Source organism: Vipera ursinii (assembly GCF_947247035.1).
Source record: "Vipera ursinii genome assembly, chromosome: 2".
NCBI classification, from domain to species: domain Eukaryota; kingdom Metazoa; phylum Chordata; class Lepidosauria; order Squamata; family Viperidae; genus Vipera; species Vipera ursinii.
This window is the reverse complement of record NC_139513.1, coordinates 116,390,113-116,405,422: the sequence shown is the minus strand read 5'-3', so window position 1 is coordinate 116,405,422 and position 15,310 is coordinate 116,390,113. Positions and strand designations below refer to the sequence as shown.

General features: G+C 41.6%; 1 protein-coding gene across 4 annotated transcripts in view; it reads right to left on the bottom strand.

Annotated features, from left to right (window-relative positions):
- SEPTIN9 (septin 9) overlaps positions 1-15,310 on the bottom strand; it is a 276,740-nt gene that overhangs the window by 137,192 nt on the left and 124,238 nt on the right. The window contains exon 1 of one of the 4 annotated variants that reach the window (XM_083352365.1): positions 9,525-9,772. The exons of the other annotated variants lie outside the window; for them this stretch is intronic. Within the exon in view, the coding sequence (XP_083208491.1) occupies positions 9,525-9,579 (55 nt within the window). The 5' untranslated portion in view covers positions 9,580-9,772. Of the gene's footprint in view, positions 1-9,524; positions 9,773-15,310 lie in introns of those variants that run through there. 4 annotated transcript variants of the gene reach the window in all.

Here is a 15,310-nt window from a genome sequence, read left to right as displayed (position 1 = left end):
AACAGAGAAGAAAAGACACATAGTATTAGAGATCATCTTTCATGAGCAATCTGTATTTCCCTGTGCCAATAGCTAAGAATTAATCAGTGCTGAACAAAAGTATACCTGATAAATCTTTTAATTATAAACTTTGCCTAAGAGAAATATATCCAAATACAATCAGAATTCCAAGGTTAATCAGAAATTCTAGTTAATATGAACAAATCTTAACATATTGTAACAGATCTGTATGAACTCATTAGTGCAACCAAAACTTGACAAATATTTGTATTCCAGGAGGAAGCTGCAGCAGCTCCTTACCCTCCTGCTTTGCAAAGAAATGAAATGGTGCCAGTGTGAGACACACTATTGAAATAAAACTCCATGTCATGCTGTCACAGAATTTTCTCATGCCATGTGCAACTTATTTTTAAGATGTGGTTGTCTCCTATATTTCCTGTTTGGTGCTTAATAAAAATGGAACCAGAAGGGAAAAAAGTTTCCACAGAGTTAGAATCATTAGGGTCACATATATTTGTCCCAAATGACTAAGAATCTAGGAAACAAATCAAGACCAACAACCTCTGCTTTATTACATTGCCGTTTCTCTCTGTTTCTGATCTTCATCTGCACAGAAACTATGATGCTGAAGTGGCCAAATGAATTTAATTTGGATTTTACTCAGCTAATTACTGTTATTACTAATGACTGAATTACTAAGGTAATTACTGTTATTCAAGTTGACTGCTTTCTGGAGAATCATCAGAAAATGTCCATTGTTACAAATTCAGCTGAGTTGTGCTTTATAGGACCAGCAATTTCTCAAACACTCTCAAAGTAGTTTCTGGCTATCAGAAACCCTCACTGCACATCTTTTAACCTTGGATCAAAGGTGTAGCTGTGGCATAAACCTTGGATTGACAAGTTGACAATTCCTAATAAATAATATGACATCATATTTACTATATATTGTTTACAATATTTCTATCTATATTTTAAACAATATATTCAGTGTTCTAATATGAAATTATTATAAGATTATATATGTATGTGTGTTAACAACATTTGCCAGGGTTAATACTCTGCATAAGCTGGTTCTCCCTCATCAACAATATATATTAAAAGGAATAAGGAAACTCATACACTTCATAAAAATATTAAGCAACCCAATGCCATGTATTGTCCCTAGATATCCTCTCCAACCTTGCTATTAATATGTAAGTGGATCTACACTTGGACCTTGCATACCTTGCCTTAAATACCATCATGGAAGAAAAGCAAAATATTAATGCACTTCACACTTTATAAATGGGTTCCTAGGACATTTAATGGCTAGAACACATTTTTTCTGGATAAATGCACACTGGACTACAACCTGTCATACCCAAGCACCCAACTGGGACTTAATATGATTTTGTTGCATTTATGCTAAAGAGTCAATTAACAGACAATCATGAATTTTGGTCCAGGAAAACCACAGCCTATGACTTCAAGGAGAAAGAGGACAGAGAGATGTTCATACTTGTAAATGAAAGTTTATATATTTTATAGCTGCCCATCTCAATCAATGACTTTGGGTGGCTTATGAAGTTGCTATTCTGCTATTCAGGGAGAATGAGGGAGGTGAGGATGGAGAAGTCTGGCATATTTTTCAAAAACGTAAGGATCCTTCAGCAATGAAATATCTGAAATGAGCATCTGTTTCTTTTTATGGAACATGAACAAAGTTCCTGGAATCTCTATGCATATCCCAAACACTTACAATATACAGTATCTCTTCATGCTAAGCCAGCTGCAGAGATTGAATTTCAGTTTTCCCCAGGGCATGGCTAGAACAGAAAAGAACAGCATTCTGGCATGATGTGGCAATGGCTTTCGAATCAGGAACTTTGGTTTCTTTGGTGTCATGTCCAGGCAATCTAACACTCCAGAGCCTATGAATACCAGCAGAGGGAAAAGTTGAGGTAATGTGAAAGGAAATGCCTTCAAAGCTTTGCCATGCCCTATGACTGCAGAAAGTTGGAGGAAATGAGAGATTCCCATTCTTGTAAATCCAAATTGGCAAAGGGGAGTCCAAATTAGCCACCCTAATTTGGGATCTACAAATGTGTTGGACTAGTATTTTCTTTTTTTTATTGAAAAGTTTTAACATACATTTTATCTTTAACAATCCCCCCTCCCCCTCCCCTACCTATCCCTCCCTACCCCTCGAAAATACGACTAGTATTTTCGTCAGGTTTAATAGTTGGGAATGACAGAGCTCGACACTAAAGATCTTGGATGGAGAATAATAGTTCAACATAATCTGAATAGGCAACAGCTATTCAATAACAAGATATTACCACACGAGGGCAATTGTTCAGCTAAAGTGTGGCAGTCTTAATACACAGCAAATATCTCAATTCTCAGGCTGGGTCAAGTTCTAAGCAATAAGCCCATACTTCAGAGATCGATAGACTGAATGCAGGAGAGCACAAGAGAAAGGGTTTTTAATTCCAGTTTAATCCCCTATTAATTAGTTTTATTTATTTACTTATTTCTCAGTTCCAAAGACTGATAGGATTAAGATGGCTGCCTCTGAAAAAACTGAGAAAAATATTCTTGTACTTCAAAAACAGCATTAACAGCCAAAAGCCACTGCAGGAAATTGTGGAAACAAGATTAATTTTCTCCAGTAATGTGTATTGTTGTTCCTTAAATTCCTGTCAAGCTGTTTTGAGGTTATCTTTATATTGCATGTTAAGAAACAGCAACATATTTTTATGGCTAGTCAAGTGCTCAGTTTTACATGTACAGCTGAGCTGGCATGACTTACACACTCACACACAAACACATATATGGAGGGAGGGAGGGAGGGAGGGAGGGAGGAAGGGAGGGAAGGAAGGAAGGAAGGATGGATGGATGGATGGATGGATGGATGGATGGATGGATGGATGGATGGATAGTGGTGATAAATGCTGTGACAGATCAAAGAGTGACAGAGACCTCCTATGAGCTATTTTAATTTGCATGGAAAAAATCTACGACTCTCCCAAAAACAATTTACAGCATCCCTTACCACTACAGTATACACACTAGCTAGGGATGCTGGGAGTCACAACGTGTAAACATCTATACAATTTACTTCTGGACTAGATTTTAAGATTATAACAATATATCAAGATAATAACCCATGCACGTTATCCAATAATTCAAATTTGGCATTCATTCTATTCCTATATTGAGCAATAGTATAAACACAACGTGAAAGTTGGCTACAGAGACCTGCATCAGAATATAACTTAAGTGAGTAGTCAGTGCTGGATAAAATCGTGCACTTCTAGGTTAAGAAAATAATAACATAATAAGTTCTGATTGTATCTAAATGGAAAATAATACGCCCTGAACTCTGCTGAGTTGCCAAAGGGATGTGAGGCGGTAGCCAACCACCTCAATTTTTCCACCTTCCCTCATTTCTGCTCCCATCCTCCAGTGCAATGTAACAAAAGGAATGGTGGATCTTTTGGGCTCCCAAGACAAAGGTCAAATCCTCCTCACACCTGCCCACTGAACTTCTGAGTAAGAGAGCCCCAGTTGTGGCCAGAAGCCATGCTTCAATGAAGATGCAGCTGTTTCCATACTTTAATAATCTCCCATTGTGTAGATGAAATAAAAAAAAATCGGCTCCACTCTTCTAAGAACAGAGCATACCGCAGTTGCAGCAGAAAACATGGCAGGGGGTGGGCTGTAGTCTGTGACCCAGTACACCTTCTGTTTTTCTTCCAGGACAAAAGCAACAAAATCCTGAGAGCTTCCAATCAATGCTGTACATACCACTCAGCTGCTTTGCACTTTTATCATCCCGCTTCATTACGGAGCTTGTCACTGCTAGGATTTTATTTACTGTTCTTTACAGGCAGTGAGGAGCCTACCAATTTGTATCCTAAAGGAAATACAAAGTCAAAAATCTTCCAAATACTACGCCCTCAACGAAGTGAGCTCCCGTTCCTGCCCCCAGCTCCTGCCCATCTAGCAGTTTGAAAGCATCCAAATGCAAGTACAGTAATAGGTACCACTTTGGCAGGAAGGTAACAGTGTTCCATGTGCCTTTGGTAGACAGCCATGCTGGCCAGATGACCACGGAAAATGTCTTCGGGCAACACTGGCTCTTAAGAAACAGAGATGAGCACTGCGCCCTAGAATCAGCCAGGACTGGACAGGGAAATCGTTACCTTTTTACTATTCCCCCCTCCAAAGAAGTTTTGCAATAGTGAAGCTAAAGAAGAAGAAAAATAGGATCAGAGGCTATGACCTTTTCCCTGACTTCCTGAGTGAGGCCCAACTTTACAGTTTTGCAACTTAAAATATTAGTTGTATGAGAGAATCCTCCTATCAATGCCCTTCTCCGAATTTCTTTGTAACTTCACAGAATAGGAATGAATTAGTAATCCTCACATGTTTTTGCAAGTTATCTAGGAGAGGGAAAAAATGCTAAAGCAACAGGCTATTTATCTACCCAGGACAGAGTTGGATTTCTTGGTCTTTCCAAATTCTCAGCTACAACCTCTCAGTCATGCTGATTCACCCATTGTGCTTTGTTTAATTTGATTAAATGTGATGTTTGGTTTGTAAACCTCAGTTTGGAGCTTAATCCCAATCAGTTGTAGATTTAATAAACATACAGTAGATCAGCAGTCCCCAACGTTTGCAGCTTGGCAGCCTGGCTGGGGGGGGGGAGAGGGGAACTGGGCCGTGTGAGAGGTGGGCCGACGTGCACACACGTGCTCGACTCATCCAAGCAGTGAGCCAGTACACACACACATGCACACAGCTTGATAAAGTGGAGCTGTGCCTGCATGCACGTATGTGCTGGCCCACCACTCATGCAAGGTGAGTTGTGCCTGCATGCACGCATGCACCGGCCCATCATTCACATAGCCCAGTGGCAAACAGGGCCAGGGGGTATATCTAGATATAGATAGATAGATAGATAGATATTTATTATGGTCATTGATCATTGCAAAGTAAATTAGGTAGACAACAGGGTACCATCTACTCAGGCATTGGCTTATTTGCCTTCACTAAATTTTACAGATTATAAAACAAAACTCTGTAACATGTATGGAAAGGGATGGATTTCTGTTGGAAAATTCATAAACAAAAATTGAGGCTTTTGAGAATTTTGTTATTAAAGATTATGAGGAAGGAGGAGATATTCTTGTAAAACTGACAATATGCAAGAACTCCGGTCTCCAATAGTACAAGGGCAGATTTTAATTGCATATGACATTTTCTTTAAGTTCTTCTCTATGATGGTTGTGAGGCGAGTTTTAAAGCAACCACAGGATAAGACTCTTCTGAATTGTGCAACTATAATTGGATATAAATATTAAGGTGGTCTAATTTATACAGACTGATTTGCAAAAATATCTCCAGTCAGAAATGTCTATTGCATTTCACTTTCCATATCTGTTGTCTGAGAAAGTGATGTTTGTAAGGGAATTAAAAAGTCAAAATAGTGGTTATATGAGAAAAACCCATTCCTTTAGTAGATGTATTGCAAATATGAAAGGTTTCAACCATTTCAGCCACAATACCATCTTGAATCTTCTGAACGCATCTGTATCTCTTCATCCTACACATAAACCCTGGTATTCTACAAAACTAGAGAAATTAAAAGAGTAATCTTTTTAATTTTGAGATGAAGTTGTTGATTAATGTTATATGCCAGAGGGCCCCAACCTTTTGGACACCAGGGACCAGTTCTGTGGAAAAAGATTTTTCCACGGACTAGAGGGGGCGTAGTTTCACTTGCTGCCTGCATCCAGTGGATGGGGCTTCACTTGTTTGTGTGGCCTGGTGGCTGGTATGCCACAGACTGGAGATTGGGGACCCTTGTTATATACCAGATTCAGGTAATAAATGGATAATCTTAACCAATAAGCAAATATATTTTACCAAAACTGCTCTCCGCCTAAGTGCTGCCAACTCCCTGATGGAGTACTAGTTTTGGTAAATAAATCAGAAAATACTATGCAGAAACATGGATTGCATGCCCTCTAAATTGGCTGTGTTGCTATATGAACTCCAAATGTATGAGCTTTAGGAATAAATAATTTTAATATACCACGGTTAAAAACATACCATAAAAGAATGTGTTTTCCTGGTCCAAATTTGGACCTGATTATATTCATTTTGGAGATCTCTTGCCTGTATCAGTGCTGGCATGTGAGTCCAAACTGTCCCATGGAGAATCCCCAATCGTGGAGCCCATTAGGTGCGGCTGTGATTGCTGTAAATTCTGGGAGATGTTTTAACTCCTAATGAAGATTCAGAATTCCAACATTGAAGTGCATAACTGAATGATGCCCAAGTTGGCCAAGTCTGTCTTACAGCTCACTTATCTTGTTCCCCAGATCTGCCCATTCCTAGACTTTGTCCTTATCCTTGGATCCACCTTGATTTCATTTATAGGCCTAGAAAAGAGAAATCAGCAGCTTTTTGAATGTGAGGTTTTTCCTGCCTTTCCATTTATGTCAGTCCATGTGGTTTTAAATACTCATAGCAGACAGGGAGAAGATTTTTAACAAGGAAAAAAAACATTTCTGGAAAGGAATAAGACTGCCACCCTCAGTTTGTCAATCCTCCTCCTCCTCAAAAAAAAATCTCCCTGAACTTTTAACAAGGCTATGCAAAAGCTGACATGAGTGGAAGCTATTTTAAAATTTCATTGCCCTATGGAACTGTTTTCAAAGGTGAGTCAATGCTACTAACTAAAAGGTCTACTCTCTCTTCTCATGAAGTGAATCCCCCCCCCTTTTTTTAAAGCCACCAGCAAATTTCAGCAAGGCTTTAAAATAACTTCTACAGATTTCTGATAGAAGCCATTTTTAAACCTCACAATAAGGCAGGGTTGGAAGAAAAACAATGAGAGGAAGTAGCAAAATATCAAGTCAATAAATGTAGTATCTAGGGAAAATTGCTTGCAGTAGGTACAGTAGCTTCTCTGTCCTATCTTGGTATGCACCCCTCCCCCAAAATATTTCCACGGGTTGAAATACCTTTCCAATTCCTTATATACTATAATCTATTATAGATGGGACCGGGTACAAATGTAATCTCAAAACTGCTATTACTATGCAGAAATCTGCTGGAAATTTGACCTGTCTGATCAGATTTATTTACACTGCAACCATGCTCACCACCCTGACTTTAAATAACTTCACTGACTTCATATTTGCTTTGTAGTCCAATTAAAAAGTTAGTAACTAGGACCTGCTGCCTTTAGCTACAAAAGAGAATGACTTACGTACTTTTTTAGCAGTGTCGCCTCCTTAGAGACAATCATCTAACACCTCTGTTGCGCTTCTTTTGATACTAGCTACAAATATTTTTATTAACTAAAGGCACTTCCAATCCTTTAGTTAACTCTTGGCTTACACACTGCTTTTAATTGGTGTCTCTTCCCTTTTTATTACCACTGCACAGTCATATGCTGCATTATTGATGTTGTTATATATTGCATAAAACATCATCATGCAAAAGGGCCAAGGAAATGAAAGATGTTATATACATTATTTACATTACGGACGGGGAACCTATGCTTACCAAAGACCACACTGTAACCATTTCAGATACCAAGGTTAGTATAGAGAGATTGCTGGAAGAGTTTAGCAATGCCTGGAGGATCACTGGTTGCCTGCTCCTGGTTTACATAAGCCATTAAGGAAAAGGCTCTGTTTTGACTAAGATCAGTTTTTCAACATCTCATTGGAAAAGCCTCCCTCCTTATCTGCTACTTCAGCTTCTATTCACTGGAAATGGACAAGGTTTTGAATGCTGGACCATCATGTGAAGGGCCGCACCCAAAACTGCAGCATCAGAAATGGTAGCGTCAACACTATTTTTTCCATTCAGTCCTATGGCTTAAACCTTCTCTTTCAAAGCTGAGGTTTTCAAGATACCAAATACCATATCCTCTGCAGGAAAAGTGGAGGCCCTGAAATTTGTACTTTGATTTTACAATCAAAGGGGCGGGGGAGATGCGCTTCCCCCTCCCCTTCCTTCTGTAGTTCTGATTCTCAAGTTACCACTACAGTGTGAAAGCAACAGTGCAAAACAGTACTGGGCAGACCTGACATGGCTCCCTGCAGACAGTAAACAAAAGAGGCCATTTCTGGGACTGGGATACATTTAAGGTATTTTAAAACAAAAACAAAAACAAAAAACCTTTGGGTATCGAAAAGAGAAAGGAAACGTTTACATGGCTCCACTCGTCATAATAATGCAGCAGAACACTGGATTGAAGCCAGAACATAACCAGATTTTCTGTTCTGATAACAATCCAACAACAGTACATCCAAAGGTCCCAGAAAGACAGACAGACACAAACTCTCTAGAGGCCTTCCTGATTCTCTGTCTTGGAAAATCAGAAGCCACTGGACAGAACAGGGAAAAAGTACATGCACTCACACACAATCTCCAGCCTTGAATCTCCAGAATGGGTGGGCAGGCAACTAGCACCAAGCAAAACAAATGGAGAGGGAGAGGAAGAGGGAAGGGACCTTCCAGCCTCATTTTGGTCTGGATCACAACAAATTACAAGGTACTGCCTTAGCTACAGCTTGGAGGTGGGGGGGTGGGGGTCCCTATCCTCGCACACATCCTGAAAGAGGCACTAGGGTCACACTCCCAAAAAGTTCCTGCGCAGCAGCACGCACACTCTTTCAAAGCCAAATGGGCATTTACCAGGCGAGATACGTGGAGAAGCATCTCAGAACAAGGGTGCCTCATTTTGCTCTCTGTATAACAGGCACAGGCTGTTGCTGGCACAGCAAATGGATGAAGTTAGAAAACAGGACTTTTTCTTTTTGCAGCTGAAAAAAAGAACGATTTTTTTCAGCGGCAACCCTGGAAAAGCGGAAGCCTGCGCCAGGCCTCCAGGTCTTGCCTGCCTGAGCGGGATTCCCAAAGCTTTCTTCTAAAGAGGTAAACAAAAAAAATGCGTCTCGGTTTTATACACCTTTAAATTAAAACTCCATTGAAGAAAAAAAAAAAAAGAAACGCTACTTGGCCAAAAAAAGAACCAGGCAACTCCCGCCTTACGCCCGCATCTACGTCTATTTTACCAGAGTTCCCTTCCTGCCGCAATCCAATATAGGCTGACCACATCCCGCCTGGGGATCGGCTCCGCGATCCGACCCCACCATCCCCCGAATAACATCAGCTTCTGCTCCGGCTGTTTCCCGCTGGCTTATAGCTAAGGCAGCGTTTCCCAACCTTAGGAACTTGAAGATGCGTGGACTTCAACTCCCAGAATTCCCCAGCCAGCATAGCTGGCTGGGGAATTCTGGGAGTTGAAGTCCACGCATCTTCAAGTTCCTAAGGTTGGAAAACGCTGAGCTAAGGCGAGTGAGGGGGGGGGAGGGAGGGATGCTGTCTCGGGTATGGAAACACCCGCGGAAACGAGCGGAAAACGGAGCCTTAGTAGCCGCGGGAGGGGGAATCTGGGCTCCATCCCGCTGCCTCCTCTTCCCTCTCCCTCCCTGCCTTCGCGATCTACCTACCCTCGAAGTCGGAGATGATCCCTTCCAGGTGCGCGTTGACCGCCGGATCGGACATTGCCACGCTCAGCCGTCGCCGTGCGCTTGGAAATGTCGCCCGCTCCTCACCCGAGCTTCTCGGCAAGGCCCGAGCGCGGACGGAGGGCAGGGCGCCCTCGGAAGGCCCCCGAAGAGCGAGAGGGGAGGGAGGTCGAGAGTCGGCCGCCAGGCGCTCGCAGGCAAGAGCCCCCCCCCCTCCCTCCCTCCGCCCCGTGGTTCCGTCCCGCTGAAGAGAGCCGAATGAATGGAGGAAGGAAAGGGGAGCCGCGGCCCTCCCCGCCCCTCCGCACTTGGCAGCCCCGCTTGCGCACAGGCTGCGGCGCACGCCTGTCAAGCCGATCCGGAGCAGGGCAACGCCGACCAGAGGCTTGGCGAGAAGGCGGCTTGGGTCTTGGGTCCGGAGGGAGGGAGGGAGGGAAAGAGCTCACTCGGTCCTGAGCTTTGCCAGTCAGTCCGGTCGGTAAAAACAAGCAGCCCGGGGGAGGGGACTGTCGTCCAGCCTCCAAAGAGCCTCTGGCACCAAGGGACAAATCGGGTCACTTCAACCGCCCGTGCTGCGGCAGCCCGGAAAACGAGTTTCTGAGAATACGCAGACTACTATAGCCTCCTCCGTTAACGTGAATATACGTTTGTCTACAAACTCAGGAAAGAAATTCTACGTTGGGGGGGGAAATGTATTTTTATTACAGTAAAGTACCCTTAAAACCCATTCTTTCCTTTCTCTACAGGTAAGTTTGACACCTATTGTGCCAGCTGAGAAGTTCAGACAACGTGTTTTTAGCAGAAGGGAATGTTGTTGTTAGCTGCGAAGTCGTGTCCGACCCATCGCGACCCTATGGACAACATTCCTCCAGGCCTTCCTGTCCTCTACCATATTCTGGAGTCCATTTAAGCTCACGCCTACTGCTTCAGTCACTCCATCCAGCCACCTCATTCTCTGTCGTCCCCTTCTTCTATTGCCCTCAATCTTTCCCAGCATTAGGTTCTTCTCCAGTGAGTCCTTCCTTCTCATTAGGTGGCCAAAGTATTTGAGTTTTAGCTTCAGGATCTGGCCTTCTAAAGAGCAGTCGGGATTGATCTCCTCTAGGACTGACCAGTTTGAACGCCTTGCAGTCCAAGGGATTCGCAGGAGTCTTCTCCAGCACCATAGTTCAAAGGCTTCAATTCTTTGGCGCTCAGCCTTTCTTATGGTCCAGCTTTCACTGCCATACATTGCAACTGGGAAGACCATAGCCTTGACTATACACACTTTTGTTGACAGGGTGATGTCTCTGCTTTTTAGTGTGCTGTCTAGATTTGCCATGGCTTTCCTCCCCAGGGGCAAGCGTCTTTTAATTTCTTGGCTACAGTCCCCAGGGAATATTTACAACTAATCTTCGCCTTAGCCCCAGGACCAAATTCGACACCCGGCCCACCAACAGACCAGCGCTGTTTTGTTGCTTAAGCAAACCGTCCGTCTTCTTTTCATCTCGTGCTGCCTTCAAGAAAATCAAAGTAGCATTATCGGGAGCAAGCAATCCATTGTTAACATTAAAACAATCCCGGGAGAGAGGCTGAACTAGAAAGTCTGGAAAAGCAAAGAAGAGTAAAAAAAAGAAAAAAGAAAAAGAAAGAAAAAGAAAAACTTAAGTTTTACTTTAAAGGCTGGACAAGGGATAATTTAAAGGACCTTCAGGCCAATACTAGAGAAAGACAACTGGGCTAATAATTAGGAGTGACTGTAACAGTCTCTCTATCATCCCTCCCTCCCCACCCCCAACCCACCAGTGTGGTGCCCTTCAGGGGCATTGAGCTACACTTTCCAGACAGACTGGCTACCCCCCAGGAATTATAAGAAGTAAGGATCCAGGAAATGAGTTACTTTTGTTAGATAAAACAATAGAAATAAATTAGATAAATAAATAGAGCTTTACACCACTCCAATTGGGTGACCCTCCCACATGTGTTGAAATAAGATCCCTGGCCACTGAAAGGGAAGGCTGTAGTCCAACACATCTGTAGGGTAACAGTAGTGGGAAAACTGCTTTATGCCATAGCCATTCTGTTCTTATTCTTTTTCTGCCTAATGCATTTCCTGGGCATCTTTTTATTTTACACAAAAGATCTTTGCTTCCTACTGTAAAGGGACAATTGCTGTTGATCAGGCTTAGCACCTGGTGACTTCAGAGACACATCCATGCTTTTTTCCTGACAATAGCACAGAAGTACATGTAGTTTTATTCCTCTTTCATACCCTAAGCTCAACTACCCCCCCCATCTTCAACCATCAGCTTGCTATTTTTGCTTTCATGTTTAAGAAAATTAAATTATTCTTTGTCACCGCGGTTATCAATTGATGAAAAGAGCAGTAAAAGTAGTAACCTATTTCTGAACAATTTTAAAAGGATGTTGCATGAATATAAGATGCTAATAAAAGACAAACCTTTTTAAGTGTTTAGAGTGACTGGACTACAGCTGGGGAAATTCAGCTGCAAATCTGCCTTCAGCCATTAAATCTGCAGGATGACACTTTCTCTTATCCTAGCCTGTTTCAAAGATGATGGTACATTGCCTTGAGCTCCCTGGAGGAAATGTGTCTATGAACGTAGTAAATACATAAAAGGAAGTTAAATCTCTGCGTTTAAAGCACCACTGTGAATGTTCTTTTAAATAGAAAAAATAGGATAAAATATTTTAAATAAATAGTTACAGAATTTAAAAAGATATGTAGGTGGCTTTTCATCATGCCCTCTAGCAAGCCTGGGGCAGCTTATACTGACAGGGCAATGAGTTTCTGTTACATGCTTACACATGTTTCCAACATACTAAGAACATCTGTTCATTATTTTTAACTTACATATTAATGTTACCTGAATGTGTGTCTGAGCTCTCTATAGTGACACAATCTTTCCTGCACTGCTGAAACTTTTCCATGTTTAAGGTCTGTTTTTATTAACAGCATGACATAGAGGAAATTTTAGATGAGGCAAAATTGTTTTATTTTTTTTAAAGAAAAGCTATCAGAATAGTGCCCTCAGCAGGATACTGTTTAATCTAAGGTAGGAAAAAATGTGTCTGCCATACTTTATAAGATCAAAAAGAGCAATAAGGGAACTTGGCCTGGCTAGAATGTTTCAAGCTGTTTCAAAGCTTAACTGCAGCATTCTGAATAGCTTCTTGCCATCCAGCTCTGTTTGCGGTCAGTGTTTGTGAAACACATAGTCCCCATTTATATTAACAGTATGTGACCATCTGAAAACAGGTAACAGCTAGGTTTCTCTCCAATGTACCCTGCGGTGTATTTCAGAACAAAATTAGTGTTAGGCCACAGTAGATTTCTAACTAGCAGCATTACTCTGAGTGCAAAACTGACATCATTTCTAAAGAATTGCTGTGATTCGCATCCCTTTATCACCCCAGTGAATCAACTGGAGATGATGCAGATACCTACTAGTTGGCAAATGCCCACTGCTGCCTCAGTGCTGGGGCAGAAAGGAACCCTGTATTTCTTTCTCCTGCAGTGCTAAAGAGAAGCCACACAATCCCTTTTCAGTCTGTATGCTTTTCCAAAAGAATGGATGGAATGGAAGAAAGAATCTGAAGGTAAACTACTTAGATATTAATTTAGACTAAGATATTATATAGCTTCCCCCCCACTACCACCTGCTTAATGCCCACAAAATGTGGATTACAATTCCACCATCCCCATGTCAACATGGCAAGTAGGGATCAGAGGACTCATAGATCAACATAGTGGCAATGGTAGGTTAGATGACTGGGTAATGGCTCATTAGTTTGGCTGCTGAGTTTTATTTCAGAAGATAGTCCTACATTTTTGTATTCTTAAACTCTGTCCCAGCCCACAGTTTAAAAATGTATAATAGTCCTTGATTTATGAACATTTATTTAGCGACTGTTCAAAGTTATGATGGTTCTGAAAAGCAGCTCTCACACTTAACTCTCCTATGGTCACAGATCAAAATGTGGGTGCTTGGGATTATATTTAGGTGATTTACATTGCAATCACATAATTGCTATTTGTGATCTCCCCAGCCAGCTTCTGACAGGCAAAGTCAATGGAAAAAATGGGTTCACTGTGGCATTGTTTGCTTAATGACTGCATGATTCACTTAATAACCATAGCAAAAAAGATTGCAAAATCAGATGTGATTCACTTGACAACTGTATCACTTAGCACTGGAAGTTCTGGTTCCAATCGTGGTCGTAAGTCAAGGACTACCTGTAATACTGACCTATTGGACCAGTATGTTGCCACTGTCACTTCTCTACTAATACACATTTTTAATTACTCATTTTGCTTAAATTTTAAAGACCCATGTAATTAATAAACAAGTCTGCATTTCAGTTGCAATCCGAAGAGAAATTGTGGGATAAGATTCGTACGTTATTGGCGCTCCTCCTCCTTCTTTTTTTTTAAAAAAAACCCCTGCTTATTATTTTGTAAAAAAAGAAAGAAAGGAAATCCTAATTTGTATTGTGACCTTGTGCTACTTTATAGACATAATCCAACTCCCTGCTGTTTTGCATCTTCAAGGAGAAAGAGACCAGGTAAAGTTGGATGAATAGACAGAATTATCAATACAAAATTGATGGAGGATTCCAGACCACACACTGTGAAAACATATGCCAGGTTAAGACCCTCAGAACACTTTTTCCTTCAAAATAATAGTTAAAAAAAGGCCCATGCCTTTAAGTGCCTATGTGGGGTGTGGGGGGGGGGGGAAGGCAAGCAGCCCTGTTTATTTCAAGAACATGTTGTTTCCTTCCTTGCTGATTTATCCATAATGTGTAATCTATACTGTATTGTAATGCTGCCATGCAGAACTAGTCCACAACCACATACTGTGGAACAGCATGATAGTCATGGCATAGGAATGAGGACTCTTTGGGGTGACTCTGACATGACATTTTCAAGAAAGCCAAATCACAGGGTGAAAGGGGATGACAATGCAAAGGGGTGATAGTGCAAAGGGGGTGCAGCGTATCATACACAGATAAGGGACACAGATTCTACCCCTCCCTCCCTCCCTTTTTTTTTGCTTGAACTAATTTCTAAAATCAAATGCTAAAGCTTCTTTTAGCATTTGCACAAAAGACAGGAAACCACACACTCTGATTTTGCTGACAGTGCAGATAAAATTCAACAGCCTGGTCAAAGGAAGTGGGAAGGAACCCCCCCCCCCCAACACACACACAGGTAAAAAGTTGTTGGGCTGCATATGGCAGTTGGGTCACAGGTTGTTCAGCTTGATCTAAAGCAAGAGTCTCCAAACTTGGCAACTTTCAGACTTGTGGACTTCAACTAGCTGTGGAATTCTGGGAGTTGAAGTCCACAAGTCTGAAAGTTGCCAAGTTTGGAGACCGCTGATGTAAGGAGAACAGATTAACTTAAAGCCTTACTCTACTCCCCCCGCCCCCCCCCTCCTGAAAGGGAGAAGATAATGGAAAAGTGATTTGGGGAGGCAAGAACAGTATGGAGAAGTTTACTTATTTATCTATTTTAATAATTTAGCTAACCATCCATTTTAAACCAGTTACCATGAGCAGCTAACAATCAATACAAAAAAATATTTTCTTAAAGCCAATATAAAAATAAATTGAAAATAATCATATCATAATCAGGGCACCACACAAATAATTCACAATACAGATGTTGGGCTTCAGTAATACCCTGGCCCTAACATCTGAAGGAAAGCCTAACAGAAGGCCAATAGAGTCAGGGAAATCCAGATCTCAGAGGGAAGGCTGTT